The sequence below is a fragment of the Eptatretus burgeri genome, chromosome 15 (assembly GCF_056783735.1).
Source record: "Eptatretus burgeri isolate ZD-2024b chromosome 15, Ebu_testis_v1, whole genome shotgun sequence".
Taxonomy (NCBI): domain Eukaryota; kingdom Metazoa; phylum Chordata; class Myxini; order Myxiniformes; family Myxinidae; genus Eptatretus; species Eptatretus burgeri.
The window spans coordinates 1,633,554-1,658,600 of record NC_140975.1 but is presented as its reverse complement, the minus strand read 5'-3'; the positions used below and the strand labels follow the sequence as shown (position 1 = coordinate 1,658,600).

Sequence of the window (25,047 nt, the reverse complement as noted above, 5' to 3'; positions counted from 1 at the left end):
CGCAGATGAACTGGCCGGCACAGGCCTTGAAGTACAGCAGCTGCAGACGAAGTGGCCGGCACAGGCCTTGAAGCAAAACACGGCCAGCCGATGAAGTTGGCCAGCCTTTGCCGTTCAATGGAGGTTGGTGGAGGGAGTGCGGTGGTGCTGGCCACTTGGAAGGCGGGCTCGGACCTACCTACCTGTCTCCCTCCCAACCTATCGCCTTTGCCTGTCACTGTACATACCCACTCCCTTAATTTGTCAAACCCCAATTTAGCCCCAACTTATTTTTTTGTTGTTTTTATTTTTACTTCCCCACTATAAATCGTCCCCTAACCCCCTTTATCGTCCTTGTTCGGCTAACCTATTCTGTCACCTAGCCTACTCCCAACCCCTACGTTCCCTTCCCAGAGGGGAACAAGGGAGAGCTAACGTCCTGTGTCGAGGCCCAACGAAGCCTCAGAATGGCCTCCCCAGAGTTCGGCGATCTTAACACCAAGTGGGTCCAGCGGCCCACAACGACAGCGAGGGGAGGAATGGTGCGGAGGGGTACACTTCCTAATCTACCCTATCCATTTAACTGTTAAACTACCCCGGGGCTTTCAACAAGCGCCTCTCGCTTAAACTATTGGTTCTAACAACCCAGATTCCCGTCGCCTGTGTTGGTGTCCTTACAATTTCGGGCCTCGCCCCCCCAATTTTCTCTCCGTGCCCTCACACGGTCTCTTGGCTGGGACACGTGGCTCCCTTTGGCAGGCACGACCCTCTGCCGATTCTCCCGCTATGGCACCCCCGGGCACTACACTGCCTCCGAGCCCACCAGCTCCCTAACACCGGGGAGTGCCCCCCATGGCACCTCCCCTGAAACGCACACGTGGCAGGCCGGCCTCCCGGGCCCCTTTCCGAGGGTCACCCGTGCCCACAACACTGCCCACGCGGCTAATGGCGCCCCGGGCCCCCGCACCAAGCAGGCGCACCCGTGCCCACTACTCTATCCCGGCCCCCCATGGGCCCATGGCCTACCGCGGCCGATTAGCCTGGTGCCCGGGGTACCCACTCAGCGATACTCACCTTTCGCAGCCACGCTCCCAAGCCCGTCAACAGGGCTCCTGCACCCCTCCAAATGGGTTTCGAGCCTACCTTCCCACCAACAACAAAACGACCTCCATTTTTCAATTTAACTAACCCAGCTAACTCACTCTACTCTGACCCCGGGGTCCCTTGGGCGGGAGTCACTCCTCCCCCCAATCACTCATCGCACCATGCATTCCCCATTCGCTCTCTACACACAGACCCGCTGGCCTCACTCACTCAACGTGTACTCACCTCCCAACTTTTCAACACACACACACCACTGAACTCTGCCATCCTCCTAACTACATCCCCTAACTAACTCGTGCTCCCACGTCGTCCCTTAAACTACAGCACGTTCCTTTTAACACTACGTAGCTAAACTACGTCCCCTCTACACACTCACTGTCAGTCACTGTCTCCAAATAATCCCATTAATCAATTTCCCAACCTAAATCTCGCTACAATCCCTCTAACTAATCCATTCCACGGACTCCATGAGGACTTACCCCTGCCCCATGAAGTCGGTCTAGCTAAGCTAACCCTTCCCCCTAACTAGTTTCCATCCTGTGCCCCAGGTAAGGGGGTCTTTCACCCCTTGCCCAGGAATCCTGTGCACCCGAAAGTGAGGCTTGCTTTTTTTTTTTTTTTTTCCATGCGAAGCACCTGCGCGGCAACTCAGAGCTCGCGCACTTTGCACCTGCCCGTGACGTCATGCAGCTGCACGTGTTCCTCGTCCCTCCTTGGACGGTGCCATCCGGCAGAGATACCCCTCCTGCCGGATTCCAACCCCACGTGCAGCCATGACGTCACCGTGCGCAGAAAAAAACACAAGCCCCACGTCTCGAGGGGTTCCCCACGCGAACACATGTGCTTTGCCCGTTGGAGCTTAACACACACGATCGCGTGGAGAACCCGTCCGGTCCAAATCCATTTACCTGCCTAAACTTTGTCCGTCCGCGGGATCGGCAAATCCACCGCTGGCGTTTCCGGACCGGGACTTCACTCTCGCAAGCGAGCACGTGGCGGTCTCGTGCGTTGCACAGCACGAACCGCGTGCTCACTGCTGGGTGAACCCGGCACGGTCTCCGAAATAGCTACAGCTGCTACTCGGCTTTCTCTCCTCTGTCGCCTTCGTCGTCGCCATTCGACCCACGCACACCTGCGTGTTACGACGCACACAGTCCACTCCATCACATTCACACCGGGAGACGCGGCTGCGTGCTCCCGCATGCCAACCGACATCTCCCTCTCATACCGCTCTCTCACACACACGGTCTCCCTTGCACACAGCGACCTTGCACACGGCCGTTCACTCACGCGTGCGGGGGAACTCACCCGCGGTGCCTCACTCGCACTCCGTGCCTCATCCACACACGCGGGGGCACTCACCCGCGGTGCCTCATCCACACACCGTCCCTCGCTCACACACGCGGGGGCACTCAACCGCGGTGCCTCATCCACACACGCGGGGGCACTCACCCGCGGTGCCTCACTCACACTCCGTGCCTCATCCACACACGGCGTGCTGGGAAGCACGTACTCCGGCACCATCGCCACCACACCACTCACACGTGGTGCCTCACTCATACTGGCCGTTTCACTCACACACACGGCCTCACTCACACACGGTGCCCCATCCACACCCGGCGTGCTGGGAAGCACGCACTCTGGCACCATCGCCACCACACCACTCACACACGGGGTCGCTTCCACACACGGTGCCGCACTCACACCTTGCACCACACACACAGGGACAACCACACTGGGGATTCGTGTCCCCACAAGGGTCTCCGGGGCCTCTACATCCCCCAAGCTCTCCGTGCACCCGTCCACAGCACTCCTCCCCTCAACCTCGCAAAGCACGACCGAACTCACCTGGTCGTGACTCGCCTCAAGGGGGCTTACTCCCTCCCCTCGTTCCTGGAGGAGGCCATCCAGGTGCTCGCACCGGGTCTCTACCCAGTCCGCCAGCTCACCCCCATTATCCTCCACTACCTCCGTGTGTGTGTGCGCGTCACTTACCCCGTCTTCCTCGTGTGGTCTTTCCTCTATTTTTTCTATCTCCCGTGTCTCTGCCAACTCTTCACCCTTTACCTCCCTTGTCTCCACCATTATTATTTCCTTTGTCACGGCCTTCATGCCCGCCTGCAGGCTTCGGCCCATGTTCTGCGTCTCACCCCGGAACTTTTTCATTTCTTCCTTCATGTTTGCTTCCATTCCGTTTATTTGCTTGTTCATTTCGTTTTTCATTTCATTTGTATTTGTATCCATCTTCTCGTTCATGTGTTGTGTATTCGCATCCATCGTCGTTTTCACTTCATTCATTTGCTTGTTCATGTCTTTCATTTTGTTTGTATTTGCATCCATTTTTTCGATCATTTTCGCATTCATCTTTTCGTTCATTGCCGCTAGCATGGCGCATAGCTGGGCCATGTTGGATGCACTCAGCTGAGCCGTTTCGGCAAGGGTTGGGGAAGGGTTTTGGTGGAGAGGGGGGGGGGGAGGTGTCATACACCGCGGCCGCTGCCGCACCCACCTCAGGTTCTGGGTTCAGTTGGGCGAGTCCGTGTTCCTGCACAATCAACATTTCCTGCTCGGGGATTCCATCCTGGACCATGGATTCTACATTACTACACATATACATTTCTAATACCCCCGGCTCCCGCTCGCCTTGAGACGCCATCTTGCTTCTCGTGAAGGGTTAATTTGCTCGCTCGTAATTTGGAGGGAATCGGGGGTCGCTTCTCTCACCCCTGGACCGATTCCCGTGAATTTAGCCGGAGACAGGAGAGCCTGTTGTCCCGCTCTCCAATACCAGTGCCGCGAGGAGGGCGATGGATTTGTATCGCACGACCTGACACCAGTGTTGCGGATTTCGCGCCCGCCGGCGTGCGAACGGCCACGTAACTCGAATCCCGGCACGTCGCCCACCGGACGGACAATCCAGTCGTGACCCTCTCGGACTAACGCCGGGAACCAGTCACGGGTGGACCTTTCGGTCTCACCGCGATCGAGCCAATCAGCCCCCGCGTGGGATAGGGTTGCTCGCCAAATTCGACCTACCTAAGTACCCACGCGGAGGGTAGACCGGGCGATCGCACCTCGCCGCAGGTCGACTTCGGACACGGGCCACTTAAGCGACCCGTTCCGTACTATCAGAATAACCGAGCGGTGTTATCGTCGACCTCGACGGTTCGATTAATTATCGGGCGTATTCAGCCCACTACCAACCCTTTACGTGAAGCAAGATGGGGATTCAATGGAGGAAAAGACGAGCGAAGCGGGAGAACAGTTCAACAATAAAGCACATTTATTCGCGGCACACGGGAAGCACACAAATACAATTCCACCAAATGCACACAGAAAAAACACAATTCCATTTACACAAAAAGCAAATATAAAAGCGAAAACAATGCAGAGCTAATACCGACTACCGAGCACACGGCAACACTTATACAATTCTACTTCACAGACGGCGCCGACAACACATACCCAAAACCAAGGAAAAGAAATACCCTCAAGGATGAGGCAGGCCTGAGGCCGAGACCGGGTCGCGCCTACCCGTCTGGTGATGAGACGCGGAGCGGCGATGGCGCCTCACTCCGCGGGCCTCGCGGACAGTGTCAGGCAGGGGGTGGGAACGGGGCCCCCTTGGTCGCACTATCTCAGCGCGGGGGGAAACAGGAGGGGGGTTGCTGATGCTCGGGGTATAGAGGATCTTTATTATCCCTGGTGTGCGTCTCCACCTCGGCCAGGTCGCGCTGCCGGCCTCCCTCGGGCATGCAGCTCCCGGCACCGACGCGAGCACCCCCTCGTCTGCCTTCGCCGCTGCCGGCCTTCCTCGGGCGTGCAGCTCCCAGCACCGTCGCGAGCACCCCCTCGTCTGCCTTCGCCGCTGCCGCCTCTCCGCCTCTGGACTCTCCACCCTGGCCTCTTCTTTGGGCTCTCCTCGTTCGACTCTCTTCAGCTTCTCCAGCTACTGCAGGCTTCGGGCTCCAGACTTCCACACTCTTCTCTCTCTGCTGACTGACGAACACCGTCCTTTTATCCCCCCGTAGCTTCGCCTTTGACCCCCTCCCTTTGACCTTTCACCTCGCTCCCCATTGGCCTGAGAAAAAGTGGGCGTGAAGGCTTTTTGATCCACAAATTTGCATATATCGATCGTTCTGGAGGCGGGGCCAAATCGCCCCTCGCTCACCGATTGGACGGCAAAAAGTGGGCGTGTGTCGTTTTTGATCCGTTTTTGAAGCACAAAATCCGTGATTTTGTACACGCTGTTCAACGTGCGCCCTGCACGAGTCCAACACCGGTACCCACAGCGGGGCAAGAACGGTGGCGATGCTACGGTTGCGAGGTGTGACGTGAAGGTCGTGGCGGTTGTGGTGAAGCGGTGTTGTGGTTGGTGGTTGATGTTGTGGTTGTGGTGGTAATCATGGCGGTTGGTCCAAAATAAAGATAGTAAAAGAAAACGGCTATCCTGAAGAGTCGCAGCTCGCATAAATGACATGTATTCCCACTAGACAACGGGTTTGGACCTAACTACACATGTACTTACCGAGATACCTCACCTAAGGGACCTGAATGGTGGTTTGCGAATTTGGTAACCACAACAGTATATATATATATATGTATATATGTATATATATATGTATATATATATATATGTATATATATATATATATATATGTATATATATATATATGTATATATATATATATATGTATATATATATATATATATATATATATATATATATATATATATATATATATATATATATATATATATGTATATATATATATATATATATATATATATATATATATATATGTATATATATATATATATATATGTATATGTATATATATATGTATATGTATATATATATATATATATATATATATGTATATGTATATATATATATATGTATATATATATATATATATATATGTATATGTATATATATATATATATATGTATATATATATATATATATATATATGTATATATATATATACATATATATATATGTATATGTATATGTATATATATATGTATATGTATATGTATATGTATATGTATATATATATATATGTATATATATATACATATACATATACATATATATATATACAAATACATATATATATATATATATACACATACATATTGTTGCGAATTCGCGCCCGCCGGCGTGCGAGCGGCCATGTAACTCGAATCGCGGCACGTCGCCCACCGGACCAACAATTCTGTCGTGACCCTCTCTGACTAACGCCGGGAACTTGTCACGGGTGGGCCTTTCGGCCTCACCACGATCGTGCCAATCCGCCCCCCGCGTGGGATAGGGTTGTTCGCCAAATCTGACCTACCTAAGTACCCACACGGAGGGTAGACCGGGCGATGGCACCTCGCCGCAGGTCGACTCCGGACACGGGCCACTTAAGCGACCCGTTCCGTACTATCGGGATAACCGAGCGGTGTTATCGTCGGCATCGACGGTTCCGATTAATTACCGGGTGTATTAAGCCCACTACCAACCCTTTACGTGAAGCAAGATGGAGATTCAATTAAAGAAAAGACGAAGCGGAACGGGAAAACAGTTCAACATAAGGCACATTTATTCCGCGGCACACGGAAAGCACACATATACAATTACAACAATTATGCACCAAAAGCAGATGTTACAAAAGAAACACAACAATGCAGATCTACTACCGACTACGCGAGCACACGGCAACACTTACACCGTTTTACTTTACAGACGGCGCCGACAACACATATACTCAAAAGCAAAAGAAAAGGGCCACCCTCAAAGACAAGGGGCAGACGGGGCCTGTGGGCCGCGAGACCGGGTGGATCCTACCCGTGTCTTGTGATCAGCCGCAAATGTGGCGGCGGTGCCCCGACTCCGCGCTCCTTCGCGGGTTTCGTTGGTACTGCTTGGAGTGGGGTGGGAACGGGGCCCCCTTTTCGCACTATCTCAGCGCGGGGGGAAAAAAGGGGGGAATTGTTGATGCTCTGGGGAAAGAGGATAGCTGGCTTGCTTAGGTCCCGCGACGAGCGACTCCGCTGCGACCTCGTCGCCGACCGCCGTCTTCCTTGCCTCGGACCCGAGTTATCCGGTCCCCTCCGCAATTCTCCTCAGCCGACTGCAGCAAATCACCTCGACTGCGCTCCAGGCTCCAGGCTTCCCCTCTCTGCAGCTCCCCGACAGACTCCGAACCCCGACACACTGCCACTCTCCAGACCCGATTCTCCTCAGCCGACTGCCTCCAACCCTTCTCCAACTCAAAGTGACTCGACCTTCCTGACTCCAACTCACTGCCTCCAACCTTCTCTCCAACTCAAAAACTCTCCTAACTCACTCGACCGAAAAACTGACCGCCTCGAACTCTTCTCCAACCCGCCTTGACCGAAAAAACTGACTGAATTCGCCCCGCGCTCGGCGCTTTATAGTGGTGTAGGAGAACCCATATGCAAATTTCTGGATCAGAACGAGCTCGGGGGTGGAGCCACGCTCGCCCATTGGACGGAGAAAAAGGGGCGTGAGCCTCCCCTGATCCTCGAATTTGCATATATCGATTCTACTCCTGACGCCTGGAGGCGGGGCCAAACCGCCCCGTGCTTGCTGATTGGACGGATCAGAAGTGGGCGTGTATCATTCCTGATCCGACTTCTCCTCGGAAAGGCCGCACTTTGTACTCGCGGCTCGGCGCGCGCCCTGTACGAGTCCAGGACAGCCCGATGCTCGGTGCCCACAAGCGGTGCGGAAATGGCCGCAGAAGGAGAGGTGAAGGTGGTGGAGGGTTTAAAGTGCTGGTCCATGGCCATGGCGACGTTTGGAATGGCGGTGATGCGATGTTTGCGGGAGCGAGTTGTGAAGGTAAAGGTCATGGCTGTTGGCGTTGTTGTTGTTGTGAAGCGGCGTTGCGGTTGGTGGTTGTGTGATGGCGGTTGAGACGTGGTTGGTTCAAAATAAAGATAGAACAGAAAAACGGCTATGTTAAAGGGTCGCAGCCCGAATGAATCACATTTATTCCCTCTAAACAACGGGTTTGGGGCTAACTACACATGTGCTTACAGAGATATCTCACCTACGGGACCTGAATGGTGGTTTGCGAATTTCCTCAACTGCAACAATATATATATATATATATATATATATATATATATATATATATATATATATATATATATATATATATATATATATATATATATATATATATATATATATATATATATATATATATTGTTGCGGTTCATAGAAACGCATGCATCCAACAGATAGTGGTCCCAAGACAGTTATTCCATTAATACACGTGTCGAATGTCGATAGTCCCTTCCCTTTTGTCTTGCGGGACAACAGGAGCTTGTGTTGCGAGGATCTCATTGCTCGGTTTGCTTACATCATTTCTTCTTCCTTTCATTTCTAACGTCATTCCAACTCTTCTTTTCTGATTATTCCTGAGGTAAATCTGAGCCACATGTGCCCTTCGCTGTGAGATGGGTCCACAGCAAAGGCCAAGCAGACATTATGCCCCCGCCCCTCCAAAGAAAACACAGCCTGCCAAACGCACGCGCAGCGGTAATTTTGACCCAATAACCAGGAAACACACTCAGCACGACGCACACGAAGCATGGAACATGTACCGAGGAGACGGAAGAAACAGCACCTTAGAAAGGGCGCTCAAACACCACATGAGCATCGACAGCACAGAGCTCCCATCTTCAAGCGATCCCTCAATCGAGGCCGATAATAGTAAAATGACAACCACGCCACGTTGGGCGGGATGCGAGTGTGCAAGGCGCAAGTGGTGCGTTCCTTTCAATCCATTTCTGGACTAATTATATTGATCGGGTTTCGCCCCATGCACACGGGCGAATAGCAGAATCGGGCGAACAAGAGCGCTGGCCATGTGCGTAATGGCGGATCTATGCACCTTGTACAGAATGTGCTCGAAGGTAGACCCGTGCGCCGCTCGCGACACTTTATCGCACAAAGCAGGGCATGAATGTTCTGCTCATGACATTTTGTTATCGTACAGAGCAGGGCACGAATGGACACATCTTACTGTCTGTGCATGGGTTCGCCATAACATCGTACCTTCGGTCCTCGCTAGTGACTGCAGATGTTCCCCGTGGACGGCGAACGTCTGCTCGCCTCTTCGGCCAGCGAAGCTGTGATCAGGCAGAGGCATGTTGTGCAGTTCGGGGCATGTGGCGCACACGGAGTGGGCGCGTTGGCCAGCGCTGGTCGGGGGCACCCGAGCAGGCATGCGGGACCGACGCTGCCCTCGGCCAGTCATCAGGGCACGGCTCGGGGGTTCTTGTAAGGCAATTCATGGCGTGGAGTTCGGTGTCGGTGATACATATCATGTCATGAGGTCGGAGCAAGACATTTTTATGGCTCGGGGTCACCTTGCCGGAAATTGAATGTTGCGGTTTCCGGCCATCATGGCCGGGTCGCGCAGGGGGTCGGGCCCAATCAGAGCACCCGATTCCGGTGACGATACCGAGTTTTGGAGTGGCCCCCCCACCCCACGCCGTGTGGCCGATAAAGGGCCGAGCGGAGCCTTCTCCTCTCGCACTCTGCCCTGCCTCTCCCGCTCAAGCTGAACTTCGACTCCGCCTTCTGTCGTCATCACCCCGACTCCGCCTTCTGTCATCATCACCCCGACTCCGCCTTCTGTCGTCATCACTGGATTCCTCCTCTTCTCCGCCCACACGTTGATGAGTCCACTCACCCACCTGGTCCCGCCTACCACTTCGTACACTCGCTCTGACTCCACCCTCCCAACCCAAGCCCCTCCTTCACGCCCACGGTCTCGACGCGAGCTGCCTGAAGCAAGAGACGACGCACCAGCTGTCAGGGGGGTACTGCACCATGGAGCATTCCCCCCAAACGTATTGGTGGGGCATTCGGGCAATCAATTGTACAAAGGTACTGAGAGACCGTAGCCTCAACTCCTCTCCTGTCTTGTTTCAATTCCTCTTCATCGGGTTGTGTGTGTGTGTGTGTGTGTGTGTGTGTGTGTGTGTGTGTGTGTGTGTGTGTATGTGTGTGTGTCTGTGTGTGTGTGTGTGTGTGTCCTGGTGCCTGTCTATCGAAGTAAATCTGCAGAAGAATGTTATTATTATTTCCGAGTTAGGTCTGCTCTGTGTCCGCTTTCACAAGTTGCTTGTTTATTTCTGCGCCACCAACTTTCTTCCCTATCTCTGCTTGCACACCCCAATAAATCTATTGATCGTACCACATACCTTTCCTCGCTCCATTGTAAATAAATAATAATTAGAAATGTTCCCTGCTCATTTTTGTCTTTTCCTTCTTTGATCCAGCATGGTCCGAATCTTAGTTTAGCCGGGACTTTATTCCCAACGATCCGTTCCTCTTCGCCGGTACGTCCTTGGCAGTGTCGCTCGGCTGCATCCGATCCGGTAAAGTGATCCGGTTCGGACAAGGCGTACCGAGGGCGTGTTCCCCAGTAATTAAATCACGTGATTCATGAGGTAACCCGGTTAACCCATAGACAGAAGGAAACCTCCAGGTCACGTGGTTGAGTTATTGGCGTCCACGGTCGGTTAAGCGACCTGCCGCGTCACGGAATTATCCATGTGCGACAGCCTACAATTCTGGGGAGTCTGGTGGGAGCCGCGATAGCTTCCCCCCCTCGTGGTCTTCTCACCCGATCCTCGGCCCACCACTACATATATATATTTATATATATATATATATATATATATATATATATATATATATACATATATATATATATATATATATATATATATATATATATGTATATATATATATATGTATATATATATATATATGTATATATATATATATATATATATATATATATATATATATATATATATATATATATATATTTATATATATATATATATATATATATATATATATATATATATATATATATATATATATATATATATATATACCGGGCGTAGTGGCGTGCGCCTGTAATCCGGCTACTTGGAGGCTTGGGTTGGAGGATCGCTTGAAGACGGGAGCTCTGTGTCGGGCCGTGCTATGAGAGGGTGTAGGGCAACCCAGAATCCTGGCGAAACCCAATCCTTATCCTTGTGTCGTAAGAGGCGACCAGGGTTGCTTCAGGAAGGGCATCCGGCGTAAAACCTATGCCAAATCAGAATGTGGATCATAAAGGATGATCCGCTATGGCGACCCCTAACGGGAGCAGCCGGAAGACGAACAACAACAACATATATATATATATATATATATATATATATATATATATATATATATATATATATATATATATATATATATATATATATATATATATATATAACATAATGACTTGAGACTTGCCCTCAAGGACTTAAGACTTGCTTCAGACTGGCTGAGGTGACTTGTTGGCATCTCTGATACACAGGGCTTTTATATATTTAGATGTCAATCTTGGATGGTTTGTGACTTCAAGGTTGCTGGTTTGTGTGCATTCCAAACCCATTTGAAGTTACCAACCTGTGTACTCACACACCCTCGGAAGGTTCTACAGCCAGGTTACCGGTACACTTCATTTGAATCAACACTCTCATAATATCCATATCCTGATCGAACACCCTAAACGGTGCCATGTCGGTCCTTTCAGGAGTGAACTCGCCAAGCAGCCATACATCACAATGTGTGTCCACGAGTGCCTGCGGCTTTTTCCACCAGTACCTAGGATATCGCGCCTCCTGGACAAATCGATCACCTTCCTGGATGGACGTGAAGTACCCAAAGGTGCGATGAACCTTTTTCACATTGTGAGATTTGTGACAGTTGTGTTTTTCAAAACCGATGACTTGTTGGTTTGAATGCACCAAATCCAGTCAGATCCCAGAAGGTAAGCATAATTTGAAACTGGTTGATACTTAGATTATTTATTCATCAAAAAACTTGTTTATGTTGTTAAAATGTTGGTTCTGGGTATTTTTGTCCATTAAATCTAGGCTCATGAAAGAGTAAGGTGGCAGAGGGTATAAGACAACACACTCACAGTGGGACAACACGGTGATGAATGAACAAGAGGAGGTGACACAAGAGAGAAGGAAATGAAGCAACCTGCAAATAGATGAGGGGAGGTATGGGAGGGGAAATGAGGATAGAAGGGATCATGGGCAGGGATGGATAAGGACTTGAGACTGTGGTGCATGTCCAAGTTGAATTCCTCGACGGAAGAGTGAAATTGAACAACCTCAGGAAAGAGGTTTCAAAAGTGAGAAAAAAAGAGGAGCCAGAGTAGTGGAGCAAAGTGGTGGATCCTAGATTTTGGGGGTGCACAAAGATTGGGGTTTCTGGAAGAATGTATGCATCCTCGAGGAATTGAGTGATGAAAGAGCAGCGAGAGAGAAACCTCAGGATAGGTGATGGAAAACAAATCGGCCACCGTCCTTGAGGGTGTGGAGGTGGAATCAGAGAGGTGGTCTGACTAACCCTCATCCACATCTATCTATCTCTATATTACTAAAACTCTCATCTCGTATATATGTATGTATGTATGTTCCCAAAATACAGCCAAAATGCTGCACGATAGTGCAAAAATTTTAGGGCCACCTTATTCACCTTTCTCCTGCGGTGTGCAGTATCAAGTTTCGTTCAAATCGGGCAATGAAAAAAATTATTAAAAAATCAATTCCCGATTCAGTCAAGTACTCTTCGAGAGAATTTGATCAATGCAAACAACCTCAGCGGTATAGTTCGCTGGAGCTATCTTTGTTTTTTAAAAATAATTTATTTTAAAATCTCAATCATTTAGTGTATTTAAAGAATGATTTATTGTTAAGCATAAAATAAACATCACCATTTTGATCTAATACTTCTGTGTTCATTAATAAATAAAATTGTGTTTAGAAGATTCCGCACAATAATTTCTTCGACTTGCTTTTCTCCATTTTTTTTTCGCATTGACGCGCAATATCAAGTTTTGTTCAAATCAGGAAACGAAAAAAAAATTATTAAAAAATCAATTTCCGATTCAGTCAAGTACTCTTCGGGAATATTTGATCAATGCAAACAACCTCAACGGTATAGTTCGCTGGAGCTATCTTTTTTTTTTCTTTTTTCTTTTTTTTATGATTTTTTTATCAACCGCTGTCACAACGGGAACCCAACGGGTTCATGGGTCATCTAGTTATCTCTAAAAATAGTCTGCCACTTTGTATCAATGTTCAGACTTGATTCCATCCTTTGTATTCCCTGCCTAACAACCTCTACCTGTAGTAAGTGACCTTTGGAATGTGGATTAACAAAAGCAATATGGATCATATGACCTTTGTCATTCTTTAAACTTCATTTATCACCTTGGTGAGTTTAAAGATCAGTAAGATAGCACACTTATGCATTTCTGTGCTGATTCCAGATTTATATTTCCATTATCACGCAATGATTATTCTTTCACTTTTGTATCATTTCAATGTCACGTAATCTTGTCCCAAATCAACCAACCCAGGAATGCTTGGTATTCCCACAGGTACATCAATTGCAGTCAACATATTCTCCCTTCATCGGAATCCTGAGTTTTGGGACAGGCCTGAGGTGAGCCCTCTGTTATTATATAATTATTAAATTATTATTATTATCATACACCCAGAGATATAATCGATGATTATGGTCGATTAACACATCAGTACCCAGTGCCTATTTCCTACTGATCATTTCACATCCTGCATTCGATAAATGCACTTTTGAACCATTTATATTTATTTAAATACTAGCAGGGGCAACCTGATGCTGCCAGGAAAGGAGGTGGGGTAGTAGGGTGGTGGGGATTCCCAGGTCTGCCCGGCTGGGTAAGCTCTATCTTGGGGTAGTTTCAGGATGTGTTGGACATTGAAAAGCTGTGGAGTTATTGGCCTCATGGTGGTTACCTTTTGGTTGTGGACTGGTGACACAACTGCCTGACCCCGCATCCCAATATACACTTTCACCCACTGATGGGCTGGAACTGAATCCGGACCTGAACCAAAATATTATCGACTTGTTCTTGTCACCTAACTAACTCATCCACCTGGTTTTGTTTCTGGCCTCATCTCCCAATGATGAAGAATCACTTTAAAAACTATCGTATCTGGATCCAGATTCAGATCTTCATCAAAATCGAATCAACGAGTCCTTGTCGTACATCCAACATGTCCACAAAGTTTCATCTGAATCCATCCACAAAATTTTCAGTTATAATGCAATATTGTTTTTAGCCCAATCTCTCAATGGTGAACAATCAGTTAAAAATTAAATAACTCTCGTATCCAGATCTGGATTCAGATCTTCACCAAAACTGAATCTTCACTAATTCTTCCTCGTGGCCCTCCCAACCTGTCCACCAAATTTCGTCCGAATCCATCCATAACTTTTTGAGATATTGTGCTATATATTGTGTTTGGCCCGATCTCTCAATGCTTCTTCTTCTTGCATGTGGCCAACATGGATTGTGCTGAAGTTTAATGTCCAGGTTCTTCAGCCATGTGGCTGCTTAAGGTGTGAGTTGGTGCAGAGCTAAAAGTCCTCCCGATAACTTCTGCAAGGGACAGTGCGACGTGGTGTGCTCCATTGCCTGAACTCCTCCACAGTCGAAGAGTGCATCTGGCCTCATCCTCCATCGGTGGAGGGTGCTACCGCAATGGCCCTGTCTAGTGCGGAGCCTGCTGAAGGCTGTCCATTGCCGATGTGGGAGTGTGAAACCAGGTGAAGCAATAATTGGATCATGTCCAAGATGTTTATTCGGAGTTATGGCAGCCTCCCAGCTGGCCCTCCACAAGTTGGCTTCACTTTGCTGGGCTCCAGTTAGGAGCTCGGCTGGTTCCATGGGGGTTTTCAGGACTTGAAGTGACAGCGCGGATGTTCTGTGAGAAGGTGTTGGGCTGGAATTTCGGTAGCCAAAATTTGGCTGAAGTATCGGGATGATGGCACATCCCTACAGATGGCTGGCAGAGCAATGTTGCAGAGGATCGGAAGCCACTCGGTCTTTGTCATCTTGAAGGTTCCAGACACTGTTCTCATCGTGGCATTTAACTGAATGTCGATGGCCTTCGTATGGGCACTCTTCGACCAGACCAACGTGCAATACTCTGCCATTGAGTATATGAGGGCGAGAGTTGCCGTGCGTAAGGTGTTAGCGCCGGCTCCCCACGATGCTCTGGCCAGTTTCTGGATGACGTTTACCTGTGCCTTGATGTTCTCCTTGCATCTTTGCAGGTGTTTTTTGAAGGTTAGGGTCCAGTCAAATGTAACCCCAAGGTATTTGGGAAAACGGACATTCTCAACTTTCATACCACAGAATGTCACATCTACCTCTACATTTGCTGTACGATTGTCAAGATGGTGGGTGCTGATGGCTGTTTTTTTGGAGTTTGGGTGGAGCTTTCATTTGTGTAAATAGTCCTCCAGTATACCCAGACTGGTCTCCTATCACTACTTTCTCAAACAACAACTCATCCTGGGAATTCTTTCAAAGAAACTTGCTCTCCCTCATGCACAGATTTATCCCCTCTCGTGTTCAGTTGTCTTACCCTTCCTCCCGCCCTTGGTTTACTGAAGCTTGTGGCGAGGCAGTTGTCCTGAAACAACTTGCCTTTGCCTCATGGAAAGCAAACCCAACTGAGGGCAATCTCAGTTCTTTCCACAAAGCTCGGAACAAGTGTGTATCTACCCTCAGGAGAGCCAGAAAACAACATCTTTCTCATCTCAAGTCTGAACTCTCAAACCTCTCTCCCTCCTCAAAATCCTGGTGGCGTTTAATCAAATCTGTTTCTGGTGTATGTTCCCCCTCCATCCCCTCCCTTACCTCAAATGGCCGCACTGCTGATTCCACACGTGATAAAGCTGAATGTCTAAACTCGGTGTTTGCAGCTAAATCTTGTGTCCCAAACCCATCACTTCTCTACCCACTTTACCCAGTCACACCCAACTGTCCCTGGACTCTGTACCTTTTCTCCTGACAAGGTGGAGAGCTTGCTTTCAAACCTCGAGTCAGATTCTGCAACCGGTCCAGACGGCATCAGCCCACGTGTCCTCAAAGCCTGCTCTTCTGCTCTTGCTCACCCTCTCTCTGTTCTATTCACCCTCTCATTTTCCCAAGGTCATCTGCCATCTGCTTGGAAATCTGCTAACATCACTGCCCTGCATAAAAAAGGTGCAAAAACAGATCCCTGTAACTATAGACCAATCAGCCTTCTCCCAATCATCAGCAAGGTTATGGAATCCATCACCGCTTCAGATATGAAATCCTTCCTCTTCTCCAATGGCTTGATTTCCAATCATCAATTTGGTTTCAGACCAGGTCACTCTACCCTAGATATGCTGCTACTGCTCTCCCATCAATGGATGGAGGTCCTCAATGCCAGACAGGAAATCCGAGCCGTATCCCTGGACATATCACGTGCTTTTGACACAGTCTGGCACCCTGCCCTACTCACCAAACTCTCTTCCCATGGTGTTCAAGGCCATCTCCACTCATGGCTCGCAGACTTCCTCTCCTGTCGCAGTCAACGTGTGGCCCTAAATGGAGTTCTTTCATCCCCTCTTCCTGTGCAGGCTGGAGTTCCTCAAGGTAGCGTTCTGGGCCTTGTTCTTTTTCTGGTTTTCATCAATGATCTCTCGGACTCTCTGGAAAATCCTCTATTTCTCTTTGCCGATGACTCCACCCTCTGCCGTACCATCTGTCATCCCTCAGACCGGCAAGCAGCAGCTTCTTCGCTCACTGCAGATCTGGATAAAATCACAAACTGGTCCAACACGTGGAACATGTCTTTCAATCCAGACAAATCTCACGCTCTCACTATGTCTCTTCGAAAGGACCGTTTAGAAAAACCCACATCCACTTTCTCAACAATCCTCTGGAAGAAGTCTTTTCTTTCAAGCTTCTGGGTCTCACTATCTGCCATGACCTTTCCTGGGAAAGTCACATTTCCAACCTTGCCTCAAAAGCCAGTCGCCGACTGGGAATCCTCCGTCATGCAAAGTCCTTCCTCGGCCCTCTTGAGCTCCTGACCACTTACAAAGCTTTTGTCCGTAGCCTGATGGAGTACTGCTCTCCCCTCTGGGCTGGTGCTCCTGCCTCCCACCTTTCTCGACTTCACGCTGTCGAAACCAGGGCTTTTAAGATCATTGGCATCTCCCGCAATGAAGCTGAGTCTTTGGGCCTCTCACTCAATCACCGCAGGTTGGTCGGTGGTCTTTCTGTCTTCTACCGACTCCTCTCCAGCCTTGCCCCCCCCCTGCTCTCTCTGCGATTTGTCCCAACCACATTTCCACAGGGCGCTCAAGGTCCGCCAACAACCCCCTTCTGGTAAAACTACCAAAATCACGAATCACTGCTCATCTTCACTCTTTCATTCCTCATTTTTCCCGCCTTTGGAATAAACTTCCTCACTCTATTCTTTCCCATTCTTCCCTCCAGGCTTTCAAAACAGCTGTTCACCACCACCTCTTATCTTCCCCCATCCAAATCCTCGATCTTTTCTACCCCCGATAATCCACCCAAGCCCACTTCCTTCAATTCTCCTGCTTTCCTTCCTGAAAGTCCCTGTAATGTCCATCTTCTCCTCGCCATGTTCCCCGTCCCATCCCCATCCCTCTCCCTTCCACAGTTCACCTGTGTCTGTTCCCCAATGTTTTGTCCCTTCCACTCCCGCCCCTCTTGTCTCATGCCTCCTTGCTGTGAGTTGTGTGTTAGCTCTCATACGAGCCTCGACCAAGGTATACAAAAAAAAAAAAAAAAGATCTTGGGTGAGTCGGGTCCCTGCACTACGAGAGTGATATCATCAGTACAGGCGCGTTTGAAGGAGGTCATCGTTGGCAGGTCGCTAACATCGAGGTTAAAGAGGGTGGGGGCTTGAACAGATCCTTGAGGGAGGCCATCGTTTCGTGTTCGAACAAGGCTGATTTTGCCATTGAGGCGAACATGGATCTTTTGGTCTCCAAGGAATACCAACAGTAGTGTGTCTTCTGACAGCGAAGACTGAGAAGAATCCCTCGGCACCGACGATAGATCCATCAAGGCAGTTGTCATCTTTTGTTTTCTCTGGAAGGCAGCCTCGATGATCATGGAGAGGGCAAGAACCTGATCACAGGTACTGCAGCCAGGTCAAAAGCCCCCTGCTCATGAGATAGGAAGGTCTCCAGGGTGGGGGTTAAACGGGATAATAGGGCCCTATCCATCAGCTTTCTCATCACTGATAGTAGGGCTAGAGGGCAGTAGTTGCAAGGCAAGGCTCTCAATGCTGGAGAATCACTTGCAAAATTCTCAGATTCGGATATTCACGAAGGCTGAATCGATTCATCCTTGTCAAACCTGTCCACCAAGTTTCGTCCGGATCCATCCATAACCTTGTGATATATTGTGCTCTATTTCATTTTTGGCCATATCTCTGAATGGTGAAGAATCACTTCAGAACTTCTCAGATCCTGATCCGGAATCAGATCTTCACCAAAATTAAGCGTTGCTGTCCTTGGCCAGTCAACTACATAGACAAAAAATTTCAGAACGATTGCTTGAAAACTGTGGCCAAAAATTGTGTGACAAACAATAATGTTAAAGGTACTGGACTGGTGCCCTGGTAATTATAGGTCCACACCCTCTTGAAAGCCATAGTATAACATGGTTTGGATGTTTCTATTATGAATATTTGTCCAAACATTTATCTTCTGTGATTATTGCCAATTTTTTTTTTTTGTAGGAATTTGACCCTCTCCGGTTCTCCCCGGATAACTCGGCTGGACGCCATTCACATGCCTACTTGCCGTTCTCTGCCGGACCACGGTAGGACAACACACCACATCGAGCTGCAGGAATACCTGATGCATTTCATTGTGAACCTCATTTACTTGTTGATGAAAACCGTATCACCATTATGCCAGAATGTTCTGTCAGCATGAGCACCTTTCAAGAAGTACTTTCAAACAGATCTCACACTAGATCACTTTGAGGAATTGTAGATGCAGAAAAAGGCAATTTTCCCCACCTCACCTGTCATCGAGCGGATTCGGGCAATTTTTCAATGTGATTGTGCACATCATGTTACAAGCATGAAACGTGTCATGAATATTCACTCGGGTGTATCATGTAAATTTAGGTTATGGAGGCACTTGGGAATTTGGTTTTTGATACATTTTCATTGAAACATTGTCCATCAGTGACCCCAGTTACTATCTTCACTGTGTGTGGTTGTGAGGAAACGAGTTAAATCAGAATGGTGATCTCCCCTTATTCATTTTCACATGTCAACATGACCGATAAAAATCAAAATGGACACCTTGCAGCCTCTTTGGCATGGAAACTCAATATTTTGGGATGGCATCTTTTAATGAAAATCCAGATCAAAGGTGATTACATATTTTCTGCCAATATTTTTCAATAAGTATTTTTTTTGATGGTAATTTAATCTAATGTACACATGTCTGACAAAATAAAACTCAAGGCTAAAAAATATGGACCTACAACTATTCATGGCCCTAACATGTCTTCACAATAGGCCTAACTGCTCAAAATTCAGATATTTTAGATTTGCTACTTTTTTGTGTACACTGTATTGATGAAAACCCAGGAGCACACGTTGTTACTTCTTCATGATGGCTGCTGAGTCCCGTCTGTGATGGGGACTGGGACTTGAGACAGTGTCCTACGAACGAGGAATTCCCAACAAGTGTGAGTCGTCAACTCGCGTTTGTTAAGTCCCTGCCCTTTGTACACACTGCTCGTCGCTACGACTGAACGGATAGTTTGGTGAGATCCTCAGATCAGCCCCTGCATGGGCCATCCATGAAACACATTTCACGTTGGCGTCGTGTCGGCTCGTGCCGGTGTGCCAAAAAGATGAGCGAACTTGACTGTTGAGAGGAAGTAAAACATCCCAGAAGTATCCAACATTTCAATTTTGGTGAATTGTCTTCAACTTGGAGTTGTTGCTCTTAGCCTTTGTGAGATCATTATTTGAGGGCAATTTTGATTGGACATTCAAACTCTGGATGCCATGACGCCTTCGATGTTTACACCCAATCACACAAACGATGCAAGATGGCTCTCTGTTCACATTCAAGACATGAAGAACCTTCACAAAACACATCCAGCCATATAAAGTGAGTTCCACCATGGACATTTTGTGGTTCACAAAACAGAGAATGTGTTTTCTGACATTTTTACAGATCAGGCCCATGAACAGAATCATCAATGTATTAAAAGCAATGGAGGGACCATTGTTCTAACAAAATATGCAGCTGCTTTGTGAAGGTGGACTGTGGTTGGTCCTGAAATCAATTGAGTTCTTCAAGAATTTGAAATGTCATTGCAGCATGTACAAAACAAGCAGGAAGATAATTCTCATCAAAAACAAAAGAGGGGAACTCAAACAGCATTTGCTAATGATGTCCTGTCCCGAGGTGATGTCATTGAAGAATGTGTGAATCCATTCCTGGAGGAGAGTTATGAACTGTTTGTTCCAACAACAAAGCAAACTGCAGACACTTCGGTAGTGGAGACTGAATAATATTCAACATCATGGCCGACAACAGCATGAAACGTTTGTAAAGGAAAGACTCATCAACAATGTTCCTCTTTCAACAGCAAAAGGAAGAACAAAATTACATTGATGTCTGCTCCAAATGTAAATATAACATCTTCGTTAAAGATGCATGTTGCTCGTCTCAAGAGTGACTGTAGCCTCTTCTCCCATCTCGACGTCTCTTGCCAAACAAGGGATGGCAACTCAGATAAATTATTTCAACATGAGAATAAACCCTGTCCTCCATCAACATCTCATATCAGCATGCTGCGTCCCTGCTCCAAGTCTGTTCTTCTCCGGTGGAAAGAAGAGGTGTCAGATCCCATGGACAGACGACCACTTGTTTTGGGGGTTTTTTTGTATACATTTTCGAGGCTCGTGTGAGAGCTAACGCACAATGTACAGCAAGTGGAGCATGAGCCAAGAGGGGCAGGAGAGGGAAGGACAAAACAGCAGGGAACAGAGACATTAGGAGATCTGTGGAAGGGAGAGGGATGGGGCAGGGAACACGGGGTATACAAGATGGATATTTCAGGGTCTTTCAGGTCCTTACACAACGGGGACTTTCAGGAATGAAAGCAGGGAATTTGAAGGAGTTGGGTTTGGGGTGGATTCACGGGGGTAGAAAAGATCATGGATTTGGATGGGGGATGACAAGAGGTGGTGGTGAACTGCTCTTTTTAAGGCCTGGAGGGAAGAATGGAATTGAATAGAGTCAGGGAGTTTATTCCAAAGATGGGAAAAAAGAGGAATGAAAGAGTGAAGGTGAGCAGTGTTTGTAATTTTGGTAGTTTTACCAGAAGGGGGTTGTTGGCGCACCTTGAGCGCCCTGAGAAAATATGGTGGGGACATATTGTAGACAGAGCGGGGGGGGGCGAGACCAAAGAGGACACGGTAGAAGACAGAAACACCACCGACCTTCCTGCGGTGAGAGAGTGAGAGGCCCAGAGACTCAGCCTCATCGCGGGAGATGCCAATGATCATAAATGCCTTGGTTTCCACAGTGTGAAGCCGAGAAAGGTGAGTGGCAGGAACACCAGCCCAGAGGAGAGAGCAATCCTCCATCAGGCTGCGGACGAAAGCTTTGAATGTGGTCAGGAGCTCAGATGGGCCGAGGAAGGACTCTGCACGATGGACGATTCCCAGTCGGCGACTGGCTTTGGAGGCTAGACTGGAAATGTGGCTTTCCCAGGAAAGGTCATGGCAGATCATGAGACCTAGAAGCTTGAATGAAAGGATTTCTTCCAGAGGATTGTTGAGAAAGTAGATTGGGGGGTGGGGGCATGAGGGGGGGGTTCTAAATGGTCCTTTCGGAGAGACATAGTGCGAGTGTGAGATTTGTCCGGATTGAAAGACGCGTTCCAAGTGTTCGACCAGTTTGTGATTTCACCCAGATCTGCAAAGAGGGAAGAAGCTGCGGCTTACCGGTCTGAGGGATGACAGATGTTACAACAGAGGGTGGAGTCATCAACAAAGACATAAGGAGGATTTTCCAGAGAGTCGGAGAGATCATTGATGAAAACCAAAAAAAGAACAGGGCCCAGAACGCTGCCTTGAGGAACTCCAGCCTGGACAGGAAGAGGGGATGAAAGAACTCCATTTGGGGCCACACGTTGGCTGCGACAGGAGAGGCACCACATATTGGTGTTTACTTTGACAAGCACTTGGTCAGAAGAACCAATTGGAGCGGAGGAAGAACAGCAGATATTTTCAGGGAACTTTGTCAAAATCAGATGCAGAAGAGATAGAGTACCATTGGTTGAGATCCGGGTCGGGAAGTTGACCGATTGATTTAGTCCCATTGAGTCGCAGAAGTCTTGTTGAAGTGCCATGGCAGGTGAGAGTGGTACTCACACCCAGCCAACTGGCATGATGACAATTTACGTCACCACATATGAGAAAGAGAGAGTTCGGTTGAGAGGATAGAAGTTGGTCCGTGTTTTGAGAAAGTGAGGTGTAAATGGAGTCATCACTGTTTGGTGGATGGTACAGAACACATATAAACATGAGGTAGGAGTGGAATGGAAGCCGTAGCCAGAAGTATTCCTGGGGGTGTGAGGCCACCCTTCCACACCTGCCAGACTTGTGGAGTGTTTGGGATGTTGTTGTCACATGCAAGCAGTGACCAGTCTTTGCCATAAAGGCCTGTAGATCTTTCAAAGTTGCCATGAAGGCCTGTAGCTCTTTCTTGGTGGCCTCTCTGATCAGTCTTCTTACTTGGTCATCCAGTTTGGAGGGATGGCCTGATCTAGGCAAGGTCTTGGTCGTACCATACGTCTTCCACTTAATAATTTCCTTGACTGTGCTACAAGGGATATTCAATGCCTTTAAAATATTTTTTACCCATCCCCTGATCTGTGCCTTTCCACAACTTTATCCTGGAGGTCTTTTGAAAGCTTCTTGGTATTCATGGTTGAGTCTTTGCTGTGAAATGCACCACCCAGCAGAGGAAACCTACAGGAACAGCTGATTTTATTCTGAAATAATCAGAATCACTACAATTTAACACAGATGGAGGCCAATTAACTTGGTATGTGATTTTGAAGGTGATTGTTTACACCTGAGCTAATTTACAATTGCTATATTTTGAGGGGGTGGACACTTATCCAATCCAGATATTATAGTTTTGTGTTTTTTTTAATTCATTTTATGAAATTTGTTGAATTTGTTTTTCATTTGGAAGTTGTGGGTTACGATGTGTAAATAAAGGTGGGAAGTCTGATATAATTCCAGGGTGTGAGGCAATAAAAGGTGAACATTTTGAAAGGGGGTGTAGACTGTCTATCGGCACTATAAAGAATCGGCTGAATCAATAATATAAATTTTGAATATTGGACATTTACATTTTTTCGAAGTTGAATGCATTTGACCACAATGTTCATTTTGCTATTTTCACCACTGATGTTACAGGTCAGGTGAGCTAAATTCAACAATGGACTTAAAAGTTCATGCATCAATATCATAATATGTATGTCATGTAATGAATTCATACGATTGATAATATTCATGATATAATCTGTATGCTGCAAAAACTAATTTCAAAAGAACAACACTTTATTATATTTTAAATGGATTGTTTCCCTTTACGAGTGTCAGGTGAGCCAATTACAGGTAAGTGATGCTCAAAATAATACACTATCATTTTATGCAACTTTATTACGGAGCTATTTGTTTTTAGAATTAACTTGTACATGAGTAGTATGATGTTTTGTGCTGTTTTCTGGATCGTTGAATACCTTTCAATAACAAATGGTAAAATTAATGACTCTCTTTGGATAATCATCATAAAAATTAATTTCTTCAAGATTACTTCATAAATGTATTTTCTTAGAATGGGTTTTTCTCCATTTCTACCAAATTTCATGCTTGCAACATGAAGTGCACAATTATTTCACTTCTCCACTGAATTACTGCAAGCCATGAAACAGTTGAGATTTTAAACAAAATCGATATATCAACCTTTTTCTTGAATCTAAACCCTGACAGCGCTGAAATGATCCTCTCAGCTTTTCACCAAACCTTCACTGCTGTGATGGCATCATATTATAACAGAGCAATCAAACTACAAGAGTATTTTCAATGTGGCCGAACCACACTGCTTGCATTGCCAGAACTGCCTGTTCTTATTTTCACTTATTGCCCCTTTGAAACATCTTCTGAGTCCACTTGATTTTTATTATTTCTACCTGCTGCTGTGTGAGCTGCTCAACTGCACTTCCCACAAGGTCAAAAGGGTGTGGAGGAAAATATGTTTGGTTAATTTTTATTTTATTTCCAGAAACTGCATTGGACAGCAATTTGCAATGCTGGAAGTTCGGATCGCGCTCTTACTTATCCTGACACGCTTTCGGATCGCCCCGTCAGTCGAGCACCCGACACCGTGTCCCGTCCCACGTGTGGTCCTGCGTTCCCTCACAGGTTTCCACCTGCACTTGTCCCCCATTGCTCAAGGTTAGGTACGATTGTGGTTCATGTCATTAACGTACTGTCTCCAATTCAATTTACATGTCTTATTCTCTGTATATTTATCTCTCTGAAGATCTTTTTCATTAATTGCTAACTCTGTGTGATCTCTTCCTTATCATTAACATGGGACTCGTGATATCTGTTCCAATATTACCTTGTGATTGAACATTCAGTGACTTGTTGGCTTTGCCTGGTGCCATGTGATGGTGGTGGTGATGGTTTGAATGCAAGGGTGGTGTGCTGGAATAAACATTGGAATATCGAGTCGAAACCCATATGTCACTCATTATATTTCCTTGTGTGGATAAGATGTGTCTTTTGGCAAAATAAGTTATTGAAACATTCCCACCAGAACGACTGGTTCATGATTCTGGCAACGCAGCTTCATGATTCTGGCAACGCAACGCTGGTTCATGATTCTGGCAAAGCAACAAGGGTTCATGATTCTGGAAACACTGGTTCATTATTCTGGGAATGCTGGTTCATGATTCTGGA

The 25,047-nt window shown here is 47.3% G+C and overlaps 1 protein-coding gene across 5 annotated transcripts in view; it reads left to right on the top strand.

The window, feature by feature from the left end:
* Positions 1-24,823, top strand: part of LOC147011302 (cytochrome P450 4B1-like) — a 116,046-nt gene extending 91,223 nt beyond the window's left edge. For 4 of the 5 annotated variants that reach the window (XM_085857154.1, XM_085857153.1, XM_085857151.1 and 1 more), the window contains 3 exons: positions 11,700-11,833; positions 13,563-13,627; positions 24,365-24,823. In XM_085857154.1, coding sequence (XP_085713280.1) covers positions 11,700-11,833; positions 13,563-13,627; positions 24,365-24,646 — 481 coding nt within the window. In that variant the 3' untranslated portion in view covers positions 24,647-24,823. Of the gene's footprint in view, positions 1-11,699; positions 11,834-13,562; positions 13,628-18,765; positions 18,849-24,364 lie in introns of all 5 variants that reach the window. The other variant, XM_085857152.1, reaches the window with a different exon arrangement.
* Positions 24,824-25,047: the final 224 nt, after the last annotated feature.